The sequence below is a fragment of the Phalangium opilio genome, unplaced genomic scaffold (genome assembly GCF_054372755.1).
Source record: "Phalangium opilio isolate 3A_F unplaced genomic scaffold, DU_Popi_V2 ptg000038l_1, whole genome shotgun sequence".
NCBI lineage: Eukaryota > Metazoa > Arthropoda > Arachnida > Opiliones > Phalangiidae > Phalangium > Phalangium opilio.
The window spans coordinates 535331-561376 of NW_028324161.1; the positions used below are offsets into that span (position 1 = coordinate 535331).

Genomic DNA, 26046 nt, shown 5'->3' on the forward strand with positions numbered 1-26046 from the left:
AATTAAGAAAAATATTTCCACATATTCACTTTATATTAAGGATAAAGGGAATATTATGGTTCTGTAGGATTTCTTTACACATCAAAACAAAACGAACTTCTAACGCAGCGCACTACTGTAACAACGGACGGACACACACAGACAAAAACATAGGCTGCTTTTTAACTCTTTCCGTATTAATTTTGAATTGAGAAACAAGATTATCTTAAATATTAAAATAAATATAATTAATATTAAACATTTTCTTCGTTAGTTGTTCGCCTTATTGATCGTTACATCGTGTTGATAAAGAACAATTAAACATTCTTGAGAGACTTGACTAATATTGGCGTTTGAAATGAAGCATACGCCGGTTGCTTCGCCTCACTCAAATAGGTAGTATATAAGGGTGTCGAACTCCAGCTAAAAGCAAGAACAACCGCAATTGCGAAAACCTTTGGTGGTGATCCCACCTTAGGGAGGCTAGACGTTTCTCGTAACCCTAGCTGATCGCCGCGAAAGTCTTAAACCCAACGATGACGATGGAGTAGAAGCCAGGTGTGCAGACTGGTGTTCATGTGGGATGGACAAAAACAAAGACCAGAAGATGGTGGTGTTAGAAACCAGGTGTACAGACTGGTGTCCATGTGGGATGGACAAAAACAGAGACCAGAAGATGGTGGTGTTAGAAGCCAGGTGTACAGACTGGTGTCCATGTGGGATGGACAATAACAGAGACCAGAAGATGGTGGTGTTAGAAGCCAGTAAGTACAGACTGGTGTCCATGTGGGATGGACAAAAACAGAGACCAGAAGTTGGTGGTGTTAGAAGCCAGTAAGTACAGACTGGTGCCTATGTGGGATAGACAAAAACAACGCCCAAAAGATGGTGGTGTTAGAAGCGAATGAATACAGATTGGTGTTCATGTGGAATGGACAATTGACTAGTCAGATGAAGTAATAGTGGTCAGTTGAATTGTGGATAGCCTCAAGTTTTGAATTTTCCGGGAACTGTGAATGCGGTCCGGAAATAGCGAACACATTTGCTTCGATTCGGAAACTGCGAACGCGGTCCCCTGGGGTGTAAGTCAATAACAACAGCCAGACAGACAGACAGACAGACAGACACACACGTCGATATTAGAACCTCTCCGTGACATACGTCACTCGGAGAGGTAAAAATTGCGCCATCTAGTTCTCTGAACCATGAATCCGAGTATGAATCAGACGATAATCACTTTCAAAAACACAGCCCACGCGCTCACGAACGTGATCGAGTTAGCTATGCCATAAATGGCGGCCGATCACGTGATCATATTTTTCCCGCGTATAACGCCGCAGAATTCTTTAGAGTGAGACATAAGCGGCGATCAAATGGACCAATACTATTCGGGTTTGTATCTGCGCCATATAAATCGGCATCGATACTTGCTTTTGGTTGCTCTGCACCTTAGTACTTAATAGCAAAGTACATAGATACTTTTCAATTATTGCAATTTAATGAATATAGAAATCGGCTCTAGTCTATAAATTCTATTGAAGTCACTAACTTATGTTGAAGTCACTAGAAGTCTTTAAATTATGTTGAAGTCCCTTGAAGTCTTTAAATTATGTTGAAGTCACTTGAAATCGTTACAAACTAAATTGAAGTCACATTGAAGTCTATAAATTATGTTGAAGTCATATTGAAGTCTATAAATTATATTGAAGTCACTTGAAATCTTTAAAAATTATATTGAAGTCACTTGAAGTCTTTAAAAATTGTATTGAAGTCACTTGAAGTCTTTATAAATTATATTGAAGTCACTTGAAGTCTTTTTAAACTTTAATGAAGTCATTTGAAATCAAATACAGTTAGTGAAGTCTTTGAAGTCAAATGAAGTCTATGATAGTTCAATTGAAGTCATTTGAAATCTGAAATCAGGTGTACAAAATTTTCTTAGTGGTTTCCCCCTCGGGTTACATGGCCAGTAAGAAGCGTGTGGAAACAGACCTTTTCTAACGCTATAGAGTAGTGGCACTTGTACCCAATGCTAGTAAATTAAAGGCATAATGATAACTGGTATGAATTTATTTATATTAATTTAGCTTCATGTTGTTCGCGAATTTTTAACGAATATTTAGTCAAATACTTTGCATAGAATTCAGGAAAAAACCTTAAAAAGTGGAAAAAACCGCGGAAAAAATAGTTTTTGCCACCGGTTTTAACCTGGTTTAAACCGCGCGGAAAAAACCGCGGAAAATTAGTTTTTGCCACCCGGTTTTAACCAGGTTAAAACCGCGTTTTTTCCACCCCTGGCAAAAACTTGCCAACCCTGACCATTTCACATTTCACTGTAACTAAAGTACCTTAATTGTTAAATGTATTTTTCGACATTTTTCTTTTCTTGAGGGGGGGGCGCTCAAATCCACATATAGACTGTACCCCCCTAAATTCGAAACGTTCCTACGCGCCTGCCGGCGATTTCCACTAGCTACTAGCAATCAGCCACCGTGAATTTGCAATACAAGCTAACGCTTCTGTGATTCAAATATTCCGATCGTGTTTTAAGTTTATGTTTATCTATATAAACATGAGTGAATCATATACTAGCATTCTATAAGTTACTCAGTCACACTGGCCTAATGTATCCAGCATTTTCTTCCCAATAGTAGTCGAGAGGAGGGAAGGCGGGTGAAAGTTATAGTAGACGGCGCCCTCTCTTAGGGCTTTGAAATTAATATATCGAGAACTTGAAAGTGACGATAGTTCCAAATGGTATTAACGGTTTTGGAGGTTTGACTTCTTTGCGTCACATTCATTCTTTTGCTTATTGAAAAATAATTTTGGTTTCACAACAGGCTTCGTTAAAAATGGGTTGGGCCTTTCTTTAAGTTTTTCTATTAGTTCTTTAGACGCATTATTAAAAAGTTTAGTAAGGTTTTCGAGATGACTATTAAGTTGTTGTTTAGCTCTTATTTTTTGATAAAGTTTGGTTCTCTCACCATAAATAGTTCCTGCCTCTGAATGTTGCCTACGGAATAAAATTTTTTATTCCGTAGGCAACGCTCTGAAGTCTGAGTTTAAATGAGTTTCTATCATTTGGGCTTTGTCAAAAAATATCCAAAATTCTGCCATTTTAATGCGAAAAAAATAAAACTTCCTATTGCGCCAACCCTAACCCATTAAAATAATTTCAAAGATAAAATACGACTCTAAACCGTCCGCAAACAATCACAACATTTCTAAAACGTGGTATGCTTATACTAACTACCTTTCAGTTCAAAGTTTCATTGGTTGATCTCCTTTTCCGGTTTTTTACCGGAAATACGTAAGCGCCGGGAGAAGTGTCATTTTCTCTCACTGTAGGTCGCATATAGGTACACTTTTTTGGCGGGAAGAAAACGCTGGACACATTAGGCCAGTGTGGCTGAGTAACTTATAGGGAGCTAGTATATGATTCACTCATGATACAAATCAAAGTCCTGACTGACTGACAGACTGACTGATAATCATCGCCGAGCCCAAACCGCTGGCCCTAGAAGGCTGAAAATTTGGAGGAACGATACTCGTAAGTAGTAGGCGCGTACTAAGAAAGATTTTTCCAATCCGCCACCATCTTAATAAATGGCGCCCAGAAATGTAGCAAATCTTCTCTTTGTAAGAAAGTCCGCGCGTTTCAACCGATTTCACAAATATTTAGAACACTGGATTCCTTTAACCTATAGACGGGCTGAATGGTCTTTCGGGATCGATTTGTTGCCATCATTTTAAATGGCGGCCAGATATTAAAAAAACTTTTTTATAGAATGTTTGCGTGTAAATAATAAAAAATGTCCCGACGAGCTGATGGGCGACGCTGAGTGCCTTCGCTCCTAGGATGCTACAAAAATATTAGTCGAATCAGTAAAATGTACCCATACTTGATGGAAGTTCCTACTACACTCAAGCGATGCCGCGGGAAACAGCTAGTCTCCTATAATTTCCTGTAAATCAATTGTAAATTTCCTATTTTCCTATAACTATTACAAGGCTTTGTTGTGGTCACCCTGCCTGTGCACAAACATATTTCGTAGAGCTGTACACATACAGATACCATAGACTTGTGAGAACACATGTCATATAATTGTGTACAAACAGAGCCCGTAGACTTGTGCACAAACAGATCCCTTAGAATTGAGCACAAACTGATGTCATAGACTTGCGCACAAACTGATGTCATAGACTTGCGCACAAACTGATGTCATAGACTTGCGCACAAACTGATGTCATAGATTTGCGCACAAACTGATGTCATAGACTTGCGCACAAACTGATGTCATAGACTTGCGCACAAACTGATGTCATAGACTTGCGCACAAACTGATGTCATAGACTTGCGCACAAACTGATGTCATAGACTTGCGCACAAACTGATGTCATAGACTTGCGCACAAACTGATGTCATAGACTTGCGCACAAACTGATTTCATAGACTTGCGCACAAACTGATGTCATAGACTTGCGCACAAACTGATGTCATAGACTTGCGCACAAACTGATGTCATAGACTTGCGCACAAACTGATGTCATAGACTTGCGCACAAACTGATGTCATAGACTTGCGCACAAACTGATGTCATAGACTTGCGCACAAACTGATGTCATAGACTTGCGCACAAACTGATGTCATAGACTTGCGCACAAACTGATGTCATAGACTTGCGCACAAACAGATGCCATAAACTTGTGCAAAAAGAGATATTATATACCTGTACACAAAAAGATTCCATGGACTTCTGCACAAAAACATTCCATACCCCTATGCTCGAAAATATGCTCAAGAATATCTCGTACTTCAGTGCACAAAAATACTGCATATCCATTTGCACAAAAATATCCCGTATCCATTTGCAGAAAAATGTTCTTTAGACCTGTGCACAAACAGATGCAGTGACCTTTGCAAAAACAGATTCCTTAGGCCTCTGCACAAACCGATTCAGTAGGCCTGTGCACAAAAATATTTCGTAGACCTAAGCACAAAAATATTCCGTAAACCTGTGCACAAACAGATACCGTAGACATGTGCACAAACAGATTCCGGAGACTTGTACACAAACGGAAGTCACAGGGATGTGCACAAAGAGATGTCATAGACTTGCGCAAAAAAAGATGTCATGGAAATGAGCACATCAGATTCCAAAGACCTGTGCACAAACAGAAGTCGTAGACCTGTGCACAAACAGAAGTCGTAGACCTGTGCACAAACAGAAGTCGTAGACTTGTGCACAAGCAGAAGTCGAAGACCTGTGCACAAACAGAAGTCGAAGACCTGTGCACAAACAGAAGTCGAAGACCTGTGCACAAACAGAAGTCGCAGACCTGTGCACAAACAGAAGTCGCAGACCTGTGCACAAACAGAAGTCGTAGACCTGTGCAAATAAAGATTTTTCACTTGGGCACATAAAGATTCTTCAGACTTGTGTGCACATAAAGATTCTTCAGACTTGTGTGCACATAAAGATTCTTCAGACTTGTGTGCACATAAAGATTCTTCAGACTTGTGTGCACATAAAGATTCTTCAGACTTGTGTGCACATAAAGATTCTTCAGACTTGTGTGCACATAAAGATTCTTCAGACTTGTGTGCACATAAAGATTCTTCAGACTTGTGTGCACATAAAGATTCTTCAGACTTGTGTGCACATAAAGATTCTTCAGACTTGTGTGCACATAAAGATTCTTCAGACTTATGTGCACATAAAGATTCTTCAGACTTGTGTGCACATAAAGATTCTTCAAACTTGTGTGCACATAAAGATTCTTCAAACTTGTGCACATAAATATACCATAGACCCATGAACAAAAAATTCCATAGACCTGTGCACAGAAGATTCCATGCTCCTATACTCAAAAGGATTCGATGCAGATTTTTGCACAAAAACATTCCGTAGACCTGAGTAAAACAATATTCCATAGGCCTGTGCATGAAAAGATTCCATAGACCTGGAAACAAAAATATTCCACTGACCTGTGCACAAAAAGATTGCATAGGCCTCTGCACAAAGAGATTTTATACCCCTTTGCACAAAAACATTCTGTAGGTCTGCGCTTAAACAAATTCCGTAGACTTGTACACAAACAGATGTTATAGTTTAGACTCGTGTAAAAATTTAATTACCTATAATTGGTAATTATCTTTAATTGCTTATTTTGTTTAATTAAGTTTAATCTGTACTTCGCAACTAAATTAGTTGGACGCGCAAAAGTTACAATGACAATTAAGCTAGCTAATTGCCCTACCAATTTGATAATCCGCAGTAAAACGACGTAAGTCCTAGAATGACTTTCTTTATTACTTAACCAAGCAAAAAAGTCTTAAGTTCTACAGTTAAAAGGTAAACCACGTAATTCGGAGCAGGTAATTAAAACTATTAAAAACAATACTTAAACTTTGTTTTTCTTAATGAAACAAAAATTGGCGCCCACTTTAAAAATGGGGCTTTCATTTAAGACCGGTTTCAAATCTATGAAACGTATAGTTATTTTTGTAAGGGTAGTTACAAAATGGGTAAGTTTGGAAAATTTCCCATGTTATTTCTATGGAGATTCTCTAGTTTTTCGCCAAAATCTGTGATTAATTTTATGGAAATGAAAACCACCCTTAGCAACTTTATGCTTTATAAAATAAACTATTGGATGGATCATCTTGAAATTTTTACCACATATTAAGGGCCCGGATTTTAGTTCAGTAGAAAAATTTCAAAACAATAAACTTAATACGAAAAAAGTTAAAACCAATCCAAAAACCTTCCTTATACATTAGAGCCGTCATCAGGCCTTATCTAGAATAATTGAAGCATATTAAACGTCCACGCATATTCAAAACAAAAAACACGTGATAAAACCGTACGTTGTGAAAATTTTTAAAAACTCGTCTACATATGTCATATACTTTATTATGAAGTTGCTCATAGACACCCATGAATACGTGTACAGTTTCATTGTCTGAAATTTTCATATTAATAATGCTCTAGTGAGGGACTAAGGCGAGGTTTGGTTATTCTGCATTCATGCGCTTATACGACTAAATTTATGATATGCACTATTAACAAAACGCGGGGGTTTATTTTGCGCGCGCTTTCCGGTCTACTTAAACAGGGGTTTTCAATGTACTTTCTACGGTATTTGACAAGGTGTCTTTACATTGGGCTGGAATAGGGGAAAGTCGGGAAGTTTTTCTTATGAAACTCCAGAGCCGCAATCGGGAGGAAACTGCGTAATGCATATGCGAAATTTTCCAAGGTTTTAACTTTTCAAACCTCCAAGTTTTTATTTATTTATTTTATTATTAACTTCTTAGCCTAAAACGCAAAATATTTATGTGTACTGTACTCTTGCTTAAGGGTAGTTTTCAATGGGTTAGGCGAAATTAAGCGAACTTTTTTAATAAGAGACGTGTTTTAAGCATACAGAGATTGATTGATTGAAAGTAATTATTGAGATTAACAATCTTAATCTTTATTCTGCAAAATAGTATACATCAAGAAACACATTTTAACCACGTCGATTAACATTCGCAAGCACGACTTTCGCATACACTGTATCTTCCATCGGGACACTTACAAGAATATTTCAACCAGATATTCCTAATTTAATTTTGAATGCAATCTGTAAAATAAAGTTAACACTTTAGTAAAAAGGTGGCTTGGTTCAGTGTCATCTGCTGAGATATTTAAGGGTTAATACAGTATATTACATAACCAAGATGTTAATTAAGAGAGGGGCTTCAAAGATACCATGGATAACGGATAAGTTTGGGTGATTCGCTCTCTCGTTTTGGTTTTCAAAGCGGTAATTTTCTTTAAATTCAGAATTTGCAGTAATTGACTTACCAACTACGCAGTTGCAAGTTAAATCGGGTCCGCAAAGTCCCATTACACTACCATCGTATTCACCATTACGACAGTAACAATCACCAATCTTTCTTGTCGCATTCTTTAACAAAAAGAGGCGATTTTTTAAAAACGGAATTAATAATATTTGCTATTTTTCTGTTAAAACTGAAATTCAGAAACTCTTTAAGACAACTTACTGCTTCCCTGCTGGGCTATCGATTTGATGACGCAACAAACCAATAAGAAACAAATCAGGATTCCTCGAGACATGGTTTTCTTTTCAGTACAGGATGAAGGAGTAAAATTAGATAATGGAAAGACTAATTGAACTTTGCTTAAACTTCTATTGAATTGTATCTAATATTGTCCCCAATTGCAAATAATTTTAAGAGTAATATTTTGAAAACAAATTACGAAGAAGTGTTCGTTGTCGAGTGAAAATTTTCAAAGTTTAGAAATCCGCTTTTAAAAAAAATTCAAAGTTTTCTTACCAAAGTTGAAGAGCGTAGAGTTTGAAGCTGACTTTCGAGTTCTCCAGGAGTGTTAGTGATGATTTGGCAAACGAAACATGCTCTTTTATCCACTGTTTTGCTGACGAAGCAACTACAGTTGAAGAGTACATTAAACGTCTACGCAAATTCAAAACAATAAGACAATGAAAGAACGAGTACGTTTAAAATTTTGAAATCCTCATCTATACACTCTAAGAAAATGGGGTGTGCTTTAACACCTTTAAAAGTAGTTCATATGGGTCCAAATTTGACACCGTTACAGGTGTTCATTTACACCCCTGAAAGGGTTTAATAACACTTATTTGAGCAATTGGTGTTAAAGATAAGAATAAAATGGTGCAATATAGGTGTAGTTTAACACCTTTTTAACTCTTATATCGAACTAAAAGTTAATTTTTTACTCTCATATGAGTGTTGTGCAATTCCTTAAAAGGTGTAGAATAGCACCTTTCCGAGTTTAAACAACGCTTTTAAGAGTGTAGCATAACAAGTTTCGGAGTGACGCATAACACCTTTCAGAGTGTCGCATAACATCTTACAGAGTGTCGCATGACACCTTTCTTAGAGTCACATGACACCTTTCCTAGAGTCACATGACACCTTTCCTAGAGTCACATGACACCTTTCCTAGAGTCACATGACACCTTTCCTAGAGTCACATGACACCTTTCCTAGAGTCACATGACACCGTTAAGAGTGTTTGATTTATTAACAAATAGCGCCTTATTCATAGCAAGGTTCCACCTAGAGAGAAGTTAAGAGGACAGTTCTTACATGCAGACCTATACCCCTTTAAGCAAGGGTAGTTCTCGCATCGATGTGAAACTAAATAAAAAGTTGGCCATTTGACCGACTTAAAATCCAGCGTGAAACTGCACGGTAAGTTCGTCATTTTCACCGACTTAATAACTTCTGAAAAGGCAGAAAGTTTTAAATTTTTAATAAATGCACCGGGTATTAAATTGGTTCCGAGACCATAAAATCCCAGCAGTAGATACACACGTACTCCTCAATTTTAATAATCTCTTTTCACTAAGAGTTTTTCGAGCACCAGAAACGCGTTTGACCAAATCTACTCTACAATGTTTAAAAAAAATCCATTTTCTACTCTAATTTTTCTCAAAATAAAGATAAGACATGTCACAAAAGCATGTGCCCCACATGTTGGCCTCTCAAGCTGGCATCTATAGTCCATAACGGTGGAACGAATTCTACGCTACACCGCGGCCACAGGTCTCTTCAAGGCCTGAATATGAGGGTGCACAATATGCCTCTGGCATCGGTCCAAGGACGTGAGCCCCCCTCTCCCCAATAGTAACAATAATAATAATAGTCGCCCTACTGTGAGGCCAGTACCTAACCTAGTCTCGTTCTATTAGTGTCACACAATACTTTTAAGAGTATCACATAACACTTTCAAGAGTGCAATAGCGTTGCTAGGGTTTGAAATTTGGGGGCTTAATCTTATTATTCGTATATTAAAGATATACAAACTTGCAGTTTTGAGGAGATTTTGAAAAACTTCAACGGAGCTTTTTTCAGAACGTAATTTGTTATTGCAGCTTAATTTTAAGTTTTCGTCGAACGATAATTTATCATAGAAGGGAGTTAAGATATCCGCTTTTGATTCCGACGCTGTTAAAGAACCCATATTCAATATTCAATATACCATGGTACTTTAAGCTTGACGGTCATAGCAAGGAGAATCAAAAAGCAAGAACTGTATGAAAATACCCTTCCTTCTTTCGGAATGAAGAATAAAATTCAGTTCAGTTAGGAACATGAAAATGAAAACACGCATTTTTTACGTATAAAAAGGGGAGCCAACAATGCTCGTTTAGGTGAAGATTTTGGAAAGCTGAAAGCCAACCGAAAATATTAGCTCCTTCCGCGAAGAAGGGGAGTTGAAGGTAAGAGCTTTGTTGAAACATTTTAGGAGTTCTTGGTTTCCTTTTTTATTTATTTCATTTAATTTCCTTGCTAATATCCGGGTCACCATATTCAAACCAATTAGACCTCATAGAAAAATGCGCGCGCATACCGCATGCTTTAATTGAAAACTTTCAAAGCGATAACTTTCCATCCCAACTTTCTACCGATGCCAGACAAAACGGCTAAAAAAAAGGGCGAATACCTAAAATGGCTATAAAATTTAAGGCCAACGGAACGATAAGGCGCATAAAATAATGGGCTAAAATTAAAAACGTCTATTTTTCTATTTATTATTTGAAATATTATTGTGTACAATTGTTTGTTAAAAACAACTTTTTTTAAGCTTAAAAACACAATTATAATCCGAGGTAGGAAATATTGGCAGCTATAGTGTTATATTTGCTGAGGGGGGTGAGACGTCGTTGGTTTTTCAGCCAATGAAATTTACAAGCCAACAGATGGAGTCACCTTCTGGTGGCTATAGAGCTCATGTTAAATTCTGCCTCCAAAAGGGCGAATGGGCGGAGTTTAATGTCACCCTCCCCGTAACCGATATTACTCTATTCCCTTGAAGTAATTGTCCAGCGTGCGGTTTGGGAAGTCCATTACGACCGTTTTTAGCTTCTTATTCGAGATCAAAGTCTTCTTTCGATTTCTTTGTCCTTCACTTGAGCCGAGGACATTAGATGCCAAATTGGTTTCGTTTAGCCTTATATAAACTTTTAGACAATTTTTATTGCGCCATTACGATTTTTATTTTTTTTAAAGAGTTCGCCTTTTTAATCTTTGGACTTAATTTTTTTGGACTTTTAAGGTAATCGCCTATTTTTTTTAGCCCTTTTGTACCGGACCCCTTTCTACTCCCTTCTTTCTTTCCTCTTAAATATTTTCCACGAAGCCCCCCCCCAACACATACACACACCCATTTAAATTTTATTAAAAGACAAGTCTTCTTTAAAATGTACTTTTTAAATCCAATTTAATGAGGTAGGAGGGTGAAGTTTCGGTGATATCGGTTAACATTTCACCGAGATACAATTTTTTTGAAATAATTAAAAACTGGATTCACTAACTAATCGATTGTGAAATTCGAAATGCTCATGAATTATTTATCTTCCCCTTTCGGGTCATAATTAAACTAGGCTTAGCAATAACATTACGAATAAGATTAGGCCTAAGCCTAAGCCTTATTTTTTGTATACTTTTCACCTTCCACGTCAACGGGAAAGTTCAACGAACTAACATTATCTTCCGGTAGCTCGAAATTTTGAAGATGAGAATTGCCTTTTTAAGATAATTTTCTATTTATACTCAATCCGAAATTTCATCTAAATATCTATGAAGTTTAACATTAGGAAGCCATTTTTTTGTGAGTTAGACCAGGGATAGATTTATTTTTTTTTAAGAAGGAATGGGTAACAGGGTTATTCGGGTGCGCGTCCAAGTCCACGTCCCCGTTACCCGTGACGGAGGGTTATGAAAGAAGAGGCGGGTCTTATTTTCATTATGGCGTTGTATGTATATCCGAGTCAAATAAGCGTCGTCTGCCCCTTTGTCTGCCAAGTTGGAATGGGCTCGGATTGTAATTTCTAGCATCTCCAATAACCGTTCTTTTAAATGTCAGAGTTTATCAGTTTCATCAAACCAGAACACATTTGAAATACGATTTATTTCTCTTTGATGAAGTTGTAGTGATGCTGTAAAAGTCTTCATAGATATTACAACACGAACCGGTTTTAACCAAACACTAAGCTCACAAAACTCCTGGCTATTCACTAAGCCTTGGTTAACTTCATCAAATTCGTTTACAAAATCATGAGGATAGTAGACATGATTGGCTTTAGTAAGAATTAGCGAACTGCTACTGCTACTGCTACTGCTACTACTACTACTACTGCTACTACTACTACTACTACTACTTTTTTTGTAACTTGTACTGTACATCAATGGCGATGGTATCTAGCCTTAAAAAATATACAGGATTTGGGTAACCAGTGACAAACTTTGCGGATATTTATAATGTTACCAAGGCATAAACTTTGTCTCATACAAGCTACATAATGTTTGTATAACCCTAACAAAATATAAAGGCAAGCAAAATATGGACATAAAGGATAAAATCTCTGCGGAAGATGATTCAAAGTCGATATATTACAGTTTGTAAATCGTTCGTAGTCAAAAACAATTGGTGTCAACTGTCAAGAATGACGAAATTAAAATTCTGGATCTCCAGAACTTAAAATGCTATTGATATTGAAAATAAAACAATTATGGATTAAAATATAAGTATTTTTGCGGCGGAATCCTCATTTTAAATCAGTGTTTGGAAGGACGCTTATATCGAATTTCACTCGGGAAAACATTTATATAAGCTAAAATTGGCTAGGCTTTCGGGATCACGATTTATCAACGCGTCTTTCAAGTTCATATTTGTTGTTCTTGACTCACTTTGAACATAAATTAAAGATGTATAATGAAGGATTAAATTAACATTTTTCGATGTGTTGCATTTTATGTAAATGAAGAAATATTTTCTATTATTGTTCTCCAATAGCAATTTTGGGCCGAGCTTGAGCTTAATGTGTAAGCGTGCGTTTTGCCTATTGGTCGTAAAAGCTATCCAGGGAGAATTTTCCCTTCGATTTTGGTAAAATTAATTATGGAAAATATTAGGTTGCCTAAATATAGCTTTATCTTCTCGGGATTTTATGATAAGAGCCTTAGAGCTGCGTTCTATAGATAGAGGAGTTTTCAATCTATAAAATTAAAATGAGCCCTTTAAGTATTCATTTGAAGGTACCAAACATAAATTATGACGTTTTTAAGAAAACTGTTCAAAATTAGAGCTGTAACAAGTTAGGACTACTGAGTACTGACCCCTAATTGAATGTTTTCCCGTTTACTGCATGACTTTTAGACGAACATAAAGACAAGGGTGAATCAGCACAGGAAAAAAAAACTCCAAAGTGTAAATTTCATGAATTTTTTATGGTCTTGTAGCCCAGAATCAGTCTCGAATTTCATCTGAAGAGAAAAACAGAGACAGTATTCACGTACATTCGTACGGATAACGTCTCTCTTTTAACTCCATAAATTTAAATTGAACTGAATCCTAAAATCAGAGAGATAAAAAAACTAATAAATCCTTTTAGAACTATCAAACAATCGTTCGCTTCGTTTTAAAGCTCTTTCAGCTTTTCAAAGGCTAGAATTAGCAATCAAGATATTCTTCCAATTGTTGTAGCTTTCTTAGTTCGTAAAATTATCCACTCATGCATCGGTATCCTTAAAGATGCGATTTCGATACGATAAAAATGGGGAATTGTATTGCGCAAATGAGTCGACGACCCCTGCAGTTACCCTAAATATTTCTTCACCAACCGTAGGAAAGTTTTCATTGGCCGCCAGATGAGGAGAAGAATGAATGTCTTGTGGTATTTTCCAGATGTATCGTGAGAGACCAAAATAATTTTCTCATATTTTGACCATTTTGGTGAGATGGCGATCTTTTAACTATAAGTTTCAGTAATTTTTGTAACGCGTATCCTCAAAGAAAATGTAATGACTGCACAAAACATATTGTTTTTTTTTTGAGTTTTCGAAATCATGCTAAAATAATTAAATCTTAAAGTAAGCAATTCATCAATTCGAGTAACTTTATTTGAAAACAAAGTAAGAAACGCGCGCGTATTGTTACAATAAAACGATAGCATGAAATTGTAATGATTACTTAAATGGAAAACAGACATAAGACTTCTTAGCCACACTACGATACATCAAAATGGATTAAATGACGGGATTCAAATTAACTTTAACCACCTCGTAAAGATAAGGTGCTTCTTTCATTCTGATGTAATAGCATCCATGATAATTCCCCGAATCTTCCAATTTGGTCAAAATAATGGAACACTGTTTATTGGTAAACTGAGTTTCATGATCAACAACGTCATTGTTATGAAAACCAAACTCCTTCTTCAGGTGATCAATTGGTTCTTCCCATTTTACACTTAATTCCCGCCTCATTGCTTCAGAATATGGGCCATAAATCGCTTCGTTAGCGGAAAGAGGCATTGCAGATTCTTTTTCCAATTTGACACAATTGAAGTGTAGCTCTGAACTAAAATTATCATTCGACACGGGTTCAGCTTCTTTCTTCATTTCCTCAGAGGTTATGGTTGAACATATGGTATTAAATTTACGCTCAGAAAGTCCTTGGTTGAAGTTGGAACCGATACGTTCTGAACGAGTACAATTCGACTCTGTTGTATTTCTGGGTTCATCAGGATCTTCTTTCTTCATTTCCTCAGAGGTTATGGTTGAACATATGGTATTAAATTTACGCTCAGAAAGTCCTTGGTTGAAGTTGGAACCGATACGTTCTGAACGAGTACAATTCGACTCTGTTGCGTTTCTGGGTTCATCAGGATCTGATTCAGAATGAATTTCGACAAAGTCTCCAACAGCAGTTGATCTACTTTCAGACCGAACATCTTTAGAATCTGGAAAATTCGATTCAATGTTTCCCTGATTTGGCTTTTCAGAATTGTCTTTGGTATAAATACGTTCACGCTTGATGCTTCGACAAATATTTTCGTGGGAAATTAAAGACTCACGACTTTTGAAAACTATCATACAAAATCGGCATTTCCGAATAAACTTTGAAGGACCATATTTGTTTTTCCCTTTGGACGCGACAGTTTTCTTAATTTTAGGCTCAACTCCAGATTTTGATGAATGACGACTAACAATGTGAGCTCTTAAACTCTGCTTTGACTTGGCTGCGAAATCACAAAAAGAACACTTGAAAGGACGCTCGTCACTGTGAGTCGCGACATGTGTCTTTAAACTCCCACGTATCCGGGTACGGTAATCGCAAGTATCGCATTTGAATGGACGTTCATGACTGTGAGACGCAACGTGCTGCTTTAAATTCCCGCGAATTCGGGCGCGGTAATCGCAAATATCGCATTTGAACGGACGCTCATCACTGTGAGACAAGATGTGGTTCTTCAAAGTCCAGCCAGTTCGGGCGCGGTAATGACAAATATCGCATTTGAAAGGACGTTCAAGACTGTGAGTTGAGACGTGTGTGTTTAAATTCGACCGAAAATGGGTACGATAATCACAAATATCGCATTTGAATAGACGCTCATGGCTGTGAGTTGAGACGTGTGTCTTTAAATTCGACCGAAACCGGGTACGATAATCGCAAATATCGCATTTGAACGGACGTTCATCAATGTGAGTCGTTAAATGTCTCTTTAATTTATCACGTGTTCGGGCGCGGTAATCGCAAATATCGCATTTGAAAGGACGCTCATCACTGTGAGTCAAGACGTGTTTCTTTAAATTCGACCGAAAATTTGTACGATAATCACAAGTATCGCATTTGAATGGACGCTCATCATTGAGTCGCGACATGTTTCTATAAATTCCTTCCGCACTTGGGCATAATGTTTTCATTCATATGTAATCGATAGTGGATACTGAGCGTTGAAAGGAGATGGCTATTCATGGAAAAATGAGAATAGCATACAACAGTTGTCTTTCCAGTTCACCCAAGGATTTGCAAACAGAGGGGTCCCCCTAATTCAGTTTTTTTTTGTTCCCGAGCCAGTGTAAGCTAAAGCCAGTGTGCCGCACAGCTTGGCTTAGGAAACTGGTCATGCATAGGGTTATCATAATAATCAATTAAGTGAGTTAAATAATTAAATGTACAAATTAAATATTGAGATGGCAACGTAATAACAATTTAAATTGTCCAACAATGAGGGCTTACGTGACAGACACAGGACGGGCATTCCAAGAAACTATAGTGCGATATTAACCTCAGTATAGGGACTTGGCAGTACTACGTCATGCAACGTCAGGCTACCTTCCACTAGTGCTAAAAAACATACCAGGAGGAGGGGCTTGTGTAGCTTTCATTCTGTTAAAAAAACATACCATAATGGCGCTGGGGGCGGAGTTAAGCATGAATTGCCAAGTCCCTATTGTAGTGGTGTCCTCCCATTGGATCGAATCCCATTCAACCGAATTCCCAATCGACCGATTTTATCTGAAATATGATTTTAAATCCCGCCGTTTGTGCGGTTTCTGCCTATTGGGATTTTTTTATTAAGAATATTATTATTACTTTTAAGGCTATATAAGTTAATTTAGCGATAAGAACTTTCGTCTCACCGTGGCGCAGTGCAAGAGTATCAGACTACCGCGCGACAGTCCTTGGATCGATTCCCCGAAAGAAAGTGTAAACTACGTAATAGTAGTTTTATGCAATTGATTATTAATTTCATTTGAACTAAATAGCAGTTACGTTAGACAGTGTGGGAAACTATAAAGTAATAAAAAAATACTATTGCAATAATGGCCTTTGAGTATTTGAAATATTTTGCGTAAATTTTATTAAAATTACGGTAATATTTTAGAGGGTTAAGGTTAGGTCAAATCAGGTTAGGTTAGGTTTGGTTGGGTTTGGTTAGGTTAGGTTGAGTTAGGTTAGGTTAGGTTAGGTTTGGTTGGGTTTGGTTGGGTTAGGTTAGGTTAGGTTAGGTAAGGTTAGGTAAGGTTAGGTTAGGTTAGGTTAGGTTAGGTTAGGTTAGGTTAGGTTAGGTTAGGTTAGGTTAGGTTTAGGTTAGGTTAGGTTTGGTTGGGTTAGGGTTTGGTTGGGTTAGGTTAGGTAAGGTTTGGTTGGGTTAGGTTTGGGTTAGGTTTAGGTTAGGTTTGGTTGGGTTAGGTTTGGTTGGGTTAGGTTTAGGTTAGGTTTGGTTAGGTAAGGTTAGGTTAGGTTAGGTTAGGTTAGGTAAGGTTTGGTTAGGTTAGGTTAGGTGTGGTTAGGTAAGGTTAGGTTAGGTTAGGTTAGGTTAGGTTAGGTAAGGTTAGGTTAGGTTAGGTTAGGTTAGGTTGGGTTAGGTTGGGTTAGGTAAGGTTAGGTTAGGGTTAGGTAAGGTTAGGTTTGGTTAGGTTAGGTTTGGAAGTGGTAGGATAACCGATTTTCCAAAATATTTTTATTTTCATTGAGGTCCTTGCATAATAAAAGCGGGCCTTTTCCAACTAATTATTTTTATAAAGATTCAGGAACCATTAACGCTGCATTTATTAACTTCCTTTAACAATAAATATATGCCTTTTCCAAAATATTGATCGTTTTACGGGTCATTTCAGGTTGGCTTTGATTCGGCTCGGTTGCAATAGAGGCATCCTTTTAAACTTGGGATTTGACCATCACAGTATCATTTTTTATATAGGAAAGTGTATTGATAGACGCAAGCTTAAGGACAAGGGTATTTTGTTTCATCCAAAAGAGGTATTTTTTAATTTGGTTTTAAAATACGGCGTTAAAAATATCTCGTTTTATAGCAATGAAAATTTTAAGATAATAAACCCGCACATTTTGGCTATATTCGGTCCAACGGGATTCGTTTCATTGGGACATTCGGTCTAATGGGATTCGGCCCAATGGGCCAGCAGCATTGTAGTGATGAAGAATTATCTCCTTACGCTGTCACTCTGTTTGAAATGGCCGATATGATAATGACCAGGGGATTCCAGACCTCACCCAATATGTAAGTAGCCGATCAAAGAGGCAGGTCAAATATTAAACTGTCCATTAGTCATGGAGACCTGGATTAATATTTTGACATTATTACCTTGAATTTGAAGCTCTAGGATAACGTACTTTCCCTCGCTCGCTCGCAAAAATCTCTTTCAGAAAACAGAGCAGACGACACACACTGTTCAGATTTAAAGAGCAGGTGCGGAAATAAGCTAATATGTTTCTTAAAATTAGGGAACAGCTTTATTACATGAAATTATCATTATTGATAGCCGGGAGTGTGGCGCACTCCTGTAAGCCAAGCGTCTGGGCGGCAAAGTTTGAGGGAATAAGACACATGTCGGCGATCCTACCCTATAGGCATGGACGAAGGATGCGCGTGAAAAACATTCGACGCTCAACAGGATGTGCAACTCCCTGTACTAAAAAGTAGACTAGTCGATACTAGCGCCGCCTGGCTACCAGCGCTGGAAACCCTCGCGGGAAAAATAAAAAATACTGGACATAAGAAAAAATCCCTCTGTTTTGCTTCTAGCAGACGACGCTAAGGAAAAAAATTTATGGTAGCGACCAGGCTAGGAAATAAGACAGGTTTACAGGTCAAAAACCAGTTTATTAATAGCTTGGACCACTTTTTTTATTCAAAACGTGAGGGTCACTGGTCCCAATGACTAGTTTATTAATTCCTACTTTTATTAAAAATTGATATGGAGACCTCTTTAATTATTTTCATTTTAACATAAATTTCGACTCCAGGAGTCCAGTTGTGTATACAACCCAAAGCCGAGAGAGATTTTTTAGAAGAGAGAACGACCACAACCATAGATATATTAAAAGGGTAGATACACAATTCAATGGGTCGACGTGGAAGGGGCAACGAGCAGACAGCCGCTATTTTCTGGGGGTAGCCGTATAAAACGCCATCTATCGGGAACTTTCGAAACTAAATTAAAGGATGAGCTTAGAGTAGTGGCACTCTATGTTAACCCCCTATAGGGCATAATAAGTCAAACCCTCGGAGATGCCATTACTCCATTTTATACGAGCTAAGAGCAGAAAAACGTATTTTATAAATTTTACACCTGTAAAATCGTTTAAAAAACCCTTGGAACTTGTATTTCTACTTACTTTCGAGGAAATACCACCGTTTTCTGAAGGTAAGAGTCTTTTTTTTATACATTTATTAGTAATGAAAACATTTAAGGCGAGCTAAGCCTTGGTCTTGTAAAACATGGCAGATTAGTGATTAGCGTTGTTTTCAGCGTTGAAAAACGTTATTTTATCATGTTAAAAAAACGTTAGCAACGTTTTAAGGTACTGATATTTAAATATCCGGACATTAAACTGTTACATATTCTTAAAATAAGAGTCGATAATGGTGCCCACCATAACAAACTTTGTTAAGTGTGTGTCTCTATATTTAAAGGCATAAAACAAAATATAACATAAACGTTTTTATTTACTTATTTATGTAACAATCATGGCTTCAACTCATGTTTGCTGCGTTCAAACTGTAGGTGTTAAGAACGTTTTCTTTCTTACCACAACTTTCCGAAAGAGACTGCCACTAGAAAGAAGTGGATTAATTCTATAACAACAGCTGTAGGACCTCTGTCCACTGATATCTCCAGTTTACGGATTTGTTCAAAACATTTTACAAAATCAGATTTCTTTCCCACCACTGGAAAGAGACTACGTAGAGCGCTCAAACCGTACGGTTCGCGATTCCATCCTAATTTGGAGATCAAATTAATGTAACCGATGAAATTATCCCTAAACTGACTCTCCGTAATTTGACTCTCGAGCAACAATCTGAAGCATTAGAAGAAATGGGAGCGTTGTCCTTTGATCATGGATTGAAGCATGAACCCGCTGCTTTTTCAAATATTCAGGCAACACATCAATACCCAGTGTCACACCTCTGTGGGTTTGATTGTTAATCCACAATTTTGCTTCCTTGGGGCAAGCCCCGATTGCCTTATACTGGTTGAGGACCAGCTGTACTTAGTGGAGATCAAATGCCCTTACACTATTTTCAAGAATAAAGAAACTATCAGAGGAAAAGCAGCTTCGGGTAACTTTTACCTTTACATTGACGAAGAAACGGATGAACTGGAACGTCTATCATCAGATTCAGGGTCAGCTTTTCGTGTGTAACGTACCCGTATGCTTTTGGGCAGTATTTGTGCCACCCGATAACATCGAAATCTTGATGATAGTGAAAGACAACCAATTCATCAATGATACCTTGCTTCCAAAATTATCCTCTAAATATTTCATTAGTCTCCTAGGCCTACCTCATTTTGCCATGGAAATGTTCGAAAAGCCTAAAAAATAAATTTTCCAAGTCACAAAAGTACAGCCTCTTTTCTCTATGTGCAAATCAAATCTACATTATGGCCATGACCAAGGCTTAGCTCGCCTTAAATGTTTTTATTACTAATAAATGTATAAAAAAAAAGACTCTTACCTTCAGAAAACGGTGGTATTTCCTCGAAAGTAAGTAGAAATACAAGTTCCAAGTGTTTTTTAAAAGATTTTACAGGTGTAAAATTTATAAAATACGTTTTTCTGCCCTTAGCTCGTATAAAATGGAGTAATGGCATCTCCGAGGGTTTGACTTATTATGCCCTATAGGGAGTTAACATAGAGTGCCACTACTCTAAGCTCATCCCTTAATTTAGTTTCGAAAGTTCCCGATAGATGGCGTTTTATACGGCTACCCCCAGAAAATAGCGGCTGTCTGCTCGTTGCCCCTTACACGTTTTTTTCGTTAAGCCTAAGCCAGCGAAGTGGATCTAGACCCTTTATAGTTTTACTATATCTATGATGGAAACATAACCATAGATATAGTAAAACTATAAAGGGTCTAGATCCACTTCGCTGGCTTAGGCTTAACGAAAAAACGCGGAAGGGGCAACGAGCAGACAGCCGCTATTTTCTGGGGGTAGCCGTATAAAACGCCATCTATCGGGAACTTTCGAAACTAAATTAAGGGATGAGCTTAGAGTAGTGGCACTCTATGTTAACCCCCTATAGGGCATAATAAGTCAAACCCTCGGAGATGCCATTACTCCATTTTATACGAGCTAAGAGCAGAAAAACGTATTTTATAAATTTTACACCTGTAAAATCTTTTAAAAAACACTTGGAACTTGTATTTCTACTTACTTTCGAGGAAATACCACCGTTTTCTGAAGGTAAGAGTCTTTTTTATACATTTATTAGTAATGAAAACATTTAAGGCGAGCTAAGCCTTGGTCTTGTAAAACACGGCAGGACGGCAGGTTAGTGATTAGCATCGTTTTCAAATTCAAAATCACTAATCTGCCGATAGATGGCGTTTTATACGGCTACCCCCAGAAAATAGCGGCTGTCTGCTCGTTGCCCCTTCCGCGTCGACCTCCCATTGAATTGTGTATCTACCCTTTTAATATATCTATGAACATAACAAACAAAAATGTTTGTAGCAGACGAAGACATCGAAGTGGCTAAGCAGACAGCTTCTACCAAGGCCTTTCAAAACAGGCTAATTGATTGAAACGTTGAGACAATAATCAAAAGATAAGATATAATAAAATGGACTAAGTTCATTTAGGTGACGACGTGACCCCTCCGTTTTTAGTATGTTTATAATGCTAGAAGAGCATTTCACCAGCAATATCCGGGGAAGCACCGTATAGTTACTTCGACGATTCGTAGCCCCACATTGTGTCCGAGCCTGTGTTAAGTCAACTTGGTTTTTTCAACTCCAATTTCAAAATTGTAAAGTGGAACCCTGTGGTTGTGTCACTGTGTGTTACGGCAGGCTGGGAAATAAGGATATTTTTTAAACTAGTCCTTTGGACCAGTGACCCCCTAGTGTCTGAAATAATTAACTGGTCTCCGGACTGGTCCCAGCCTTTGCTCTCCAATAGATTTGCAATTAATAAACTGGTCCCGAGGACCAGTAACCCCCACTTCTTGAATTAAAAAACTAGTCCAAGCAATTAATAAACTGGTTTTGGACCAGAGGACGTGTGCTATTTCCCAGCCTGTGTTACGGTATGATTATAGTTTGTGGGTAATCAGCCATAACTGACGTAAATCGCCGAGTATTAAGTGGAAACTATTTTTACAGTATATATCAGACCTCGGGGACTTCCGGAAAATATGTCTCAAAAAAAAAAAAAGAAATAAATTTTTTTTTGGTTATAACATTTGGGGGTGACGAGCTAGGGCTTGAGAAGCATTAGAACTCCATAGGGAGGCGATAAACAACAAAATTTTGGAAAAGGTGTAATATTATTTGGGAAGTAGATGAAGATAAACAACAAAATTTTGGAAAAGGTGTAATATTATTTGGGAAGTAGATGAAGATAAAAACAAAATTTTGGAAAAGGTGTAATATTATTTGGGAAGTAAATGAAGATAAAGAACAACATTTTGGAAAAGGCATAATTTTAATTATAATTTTTTTTTTTTTTTTTTTTTTTTGAGACATATTTTCCGGAAGTCCCCGAGGTCTAATATATACTGTAAAAATAGTTTCCATTTGATACTCGGCGTTTTACGTCAGTTATGGCTGATTACCCACAAACTATAATCTTACCTGTGTTACATGGTGTTCGTATTTTAATAACCTCTATTATCATTGGTACACATTGTAAATAACAAATTTGTGGAAAGAAGACAATGACTACCCATGGCACCCCATGTTATTTCCCCATAGAGCTTAATACAGTCGAAGGCAGAGGGCTGCCATTACCCTATTCTCTTGTGTAAAATATTTAATTCTGCTACAATAGACTAGTGGCACCCCATGTTATTTCCCCAAAGAGCTTAATACAGTCGAAGGCAGACGGCTGCCATTACCCTATAAGTTTGCACTTCCGCTGTTCACATGGCGCCTATTGATTGGAACGAAATTGACAAATGCAATCTTCAGGATATAAATGACGATTTAGCCGAAAGTTTCTACAAAAAACTAATTAATGTAAGTATACCTAATTAGAATATAAATTTGTCGTTGTTTTTAATTAACCTATATTATTAAAGTTTAAGCCATCAAACGAAGATGATCCCAAAAGACTGCATAAGCTCTTTCTGGTGTCAAAAGCAGTTTTGCAGGTATAAGTTTGTAACCGATTTGCTGTCAAAGCTAGGTTACAGAGTGAAACAATGAGCTCAAAACCAATAATATATATATTTGAACTCTTTATTAGGTTCTTGGGTTAGTACTTGTTACAGGATATAATTAATTAAATAAATAACAAAATAAATGATAATGGCTATTTACAATGTATGTGATAGGATGGGTAGTGAGAGCGCCAGACTAGGGGCGTGCCTTTAGGAGGTAGCTATAGAAAGCAACACTTACTAGGGTTAAAGTAGAGCCAATTGAGTTCCATCTTAGGCCTACTGAAGTGATGGCACGAACAGAGAGAGTTAACGTGCGAGAACTAGTCATTACGGACTTGATCACTGGATTGCCTCGTAGAAGGTCAATCTACCCTACATCTAAACAGGTCTTAGCTTAGATGGTGAATACGGCCTAAGGCCTACCGCACTAGCTAACTAACTCCCTACTAACACCAACAACTATCCTGGATAGACTGCCACTCTATCCGGATACTATCATAATGACTTATGAAACAGACTGCCTAACAGACTGCACCAAGATGATACTGTACACTGCCTCTAAAGCACAGCTGACCTGACTTTATATAGCCCTAGCAATAGGCCTGGCTCAATATAGGGGGCGCTCACCAAAGGTGCAATATGAGACGCCACCTAGTGTTCAACTAATCTATTTTGGGGTTAAAAAGTCTTAATATAAAAAACTTGAGATTAGAGATCAAAGGGAGCCGGACATAAGCTTAGCTAAGTGTGATTGTGAAGGCTCAGTAGCGCATCCGCTACAAGTTCTTTAAGAAAACAAACTTTAATTAGAGTTAAGATAAAATGATTAAATCACATCGTGTTCAAGATCAAAGGGTTGCAAGCGGAGGTTGCGATGGAAGAATTGGAGCAAATGGCCAAGAATCAAGGAAGACTGAGTGCTCGGCATGAAAAGGAGCTTTTAGCCGAGATTGAAGATCTGAAGGACGAGTTGGAAAACATGAAGGTATTGAGCTGTCAGTTTGGTTGCCTTGTCTAGTGGAAAATTACTTTCTATTAATCAGGGTTCATACAAACCTGGAAATCAGGGAAAACCTGGAAATCAGGGAAATAATTAGTTGACAAAAACCTCAGGGAAATTTCGAATTTTTTGTAAAATTCAGGGAAATCAGGGAAATTTGCGTCAAACAGGGGCCGAGTAATTAAGCAAACCCTTACTAAAATATTGCATGATAAATAAGTAGATATTACATGAATTTCACGTGATTGTTACCAAGTACAAGTGAATATTACGTGACACAACGTGTCAATGATTATCACTTGTGTTTGAGAAGTATTTCATTAGTGAATACCAGCTCTTTAAAGTGTCACGTTAGATGGCTTTTCATACTCAAGGTGATTCATGGGTGACACTCGCATCACTTATATATACCCATGGATATCGGTCACGTTCAAGGCAAAGTCTTTATGAAATGAGGGTTCCTGATAGCAATATCAGGTGAATAACATCCAAAAATCACTTCTAGGCTCTGTCGATACTGTTTGTTAAGAACTCACTGAGCGCATGTCGGATGAATATCTGACATCAAGTAACACTTCACTGGGTTTATGTACACCTTGTTGAATCTTGGACATTCAATATTCACCCGAATTACACCAGCCGCGCACATCACAAACATTCGTGAATTAATGTACAGTCCGCCATTCATCCAAGAACCACCAACAGTAACTTATATGAAACGTAGCGAATATTGAAGATTCGATATTCACCCGAAATTCACCAACTGCATATACGTGAATTAATGGCTTATCATTTATGTCTGGTGTATCTCAGATCAACAGCGAGTGATAAATTATCACTTGTATCTCATATTAATAGAAAGTGATACATTTTCATTCATGTCAAGTGCATCTCAGATAAATAATGGGTGACAAATTATCATTTATGTCAAGTGCATCTCAGATAAATAATGGGTGAAAAATTATCATATATGTCAGGTGAATCTCCGATCAATAAAGGGTGACAAATTTTCATTCATGCCAGGTTTATCTCAGATCAATAATGGGTGACAAATTATCATATATGTCAGGTGTATCTCAGATCAATAATGGGTGACAAATTATCATTTATGTCAAGTGCATCTCAGATAAATAATGCGTGACAAATTATCATTCATGCCAGGTGTATTTCAGATCAATAGCGACTGATAAATAACCATTTATGTACTGAGGTTGGTGAATATTACACATTCAATTTTCACCAGAGATATACCAGCTGCGCTCGTCAGAAACATTCAAGAATTAATGTGAGGTCCGCGATTCATCCAAGAATCACCAACATATATAAACCATAGTGAATATTGGAGATTCGATATTCACCCGAAATTCAGTAACTGATATATGTCACACACTTAAACGAATTAATGTTTTAACATTTATGTTTGGTGTAACCTTTGGTGTTACTCAGTTGAATAGCGAGTGATAAATTATCTATTATGTCAGATGTATCTCAGATCAAAAAGGAGTGAAACATCAGTTTTGACAGGTGTCCCTTACAAAAAAGTTTAAGGAATTTAGGTAACTTTCTGGTAACAAATAGGTAACAATTAGGTAAACGTGGATTTTTGTAGAAACTTTTAGGTAACTGAAGTCAACACAAATTGTTACCCATTTTTCGGGTAACTATGAGATAACAAACAGGAAACCAAATGTTACTATGGGTAAAAGAGAGCCACTTTTAGGCAACAACTTGTTGACCTTCATACCGAAGGTCGAAATGAGGAAACTATTAAGTCACAATATGTTTTGTAATTTTCATGGGCCGAAAACAGCAAACTATGAGGACACAAGTTGTTTACTACTTTTCATTGGTCAAAAAACCGAGAACTCTGTGGTCACAATTTGTTTACTTAATTTATTTTAAAAACTATCAGTAAACTTTTGAGCTAGCTGACTCGTCTACTTTTTGAGGGAACCGAAAGACAAAATCAAAATTAAACATATTTCCGTATCTTATTTAATAAAAAAAATTGCCGAACCCTTTCACCTAACATGCAAACTAACGCATTGCACCGTGTTCTAAGGCTAATTACGCAGACGAGGTAGGCCTAGT

At 37.4% G+C, this 26046-nt stretch overlaps 3 protein-coding genes and 1 long non-coding RNA gene across 6 annotated transcripts in view; 1 reads left to right on the forward strand and 3 right to left on the reverse strand.

The window, feature by feature from the left end:
• Positions 1–7446: 7446 nt before the first annotated feature.
• LOC149681543 (uncharacterized) lies at positions 7447–10493 on the reverse strand. Its single transcript, XM_089834400.1, has 5 exons — positions 9842–10493; positions 8327–8438; positions 8033–8047; positions 7833–7935; positions 7447–7608 (listed from the first exon to the last, which is right to left on the reverse strand). Exons 1-4 carry the CDS (start codon positions 9996–9998, stop codon positions 7875–7877), a joined length of 345 nt encoding a protein of 114 aa, XP_089690526.1. The 5' UTR covers positions 9999–10493; the 3' UTR covers positions 7447–7608; positions 7833–7874.
• A 3424-nt stretch (positions 10494–13917) lies between these two features.
• Positions 13918–17996, reverse strand: LOC149681544 (uncharacterized). Of its 3 annotated transcripts, none has more exons than XM_089834236.1 (3): positions 17929–17996; positions 16226–17788; positions 13918–15786 (listed from the first exon to the last, which is right to left on the reverse strand). In XM_089834236.1, the coding sequence occupies exon 3, from the start codon at positions 15740–15742 to the stop codon at positions 14066–14068; it is 1677 nt and encodes a 558-aa protein (XP_089690362.1). In that variant the 5' UTR covers positions 15743–15786; positions 16226–17788; positions 17929–17996; the 3' UTR covers positions 13918–14065. The 3 variants fall into 3 exon arrangements, with proteins under 3 accessions (XP_089690362.1, XP_089690364.1, XP_089690363.1); XM_089834238.1 differs by having other exon boundaries at positions 17780–17902; positions 17958–17976; XM_089834237.1 differs by having other exon boundaries at positions 13918–15938; positions 17780–17902; positions 17958–17975.
• Positions 17997–18698: 702 nt separating this feature from the next.
• On the reverse strand, positions 18699–20319 carry LOC149681545 (uncharacterized). The gene is made up of 3 exons (XR_016365440.1): positions 20305–20319; positions 18963–20161; positions 18699–18880 (listed from the first exon to the last, which is right to left on the reverse strand). It is a non-coding gene; the product is annotated as an uncharacterized LOC149681545 (long non-coding RNA).
• A 401-nt stretch (positions 20320–20720) lies between these two features.
• Positions 20721–26046, forward strand: part of LOC149681546 (uncharacterized) — a 53519-nt gene continuing 48193 nt past the window's right edge. The window contains exons 1-4 of the mRNA XM_089834239.1: positions 20721–21034; positions 22622–22809; positions 22872–22943; positions 23803–23940. Coding sequence (XP_089690365.1) covers positions 22717–22809; positions 22872–22943; positions 23803–23940 — 303 coding nt within the window. The 5' untranslated portion in view covers positions 20721–21034; positions 22622–22716. The remainder of the gene's footprint in view (positions 21035–22621; positions 22810–22871; positions 22944–23802; positions 23941–26046) is intronic.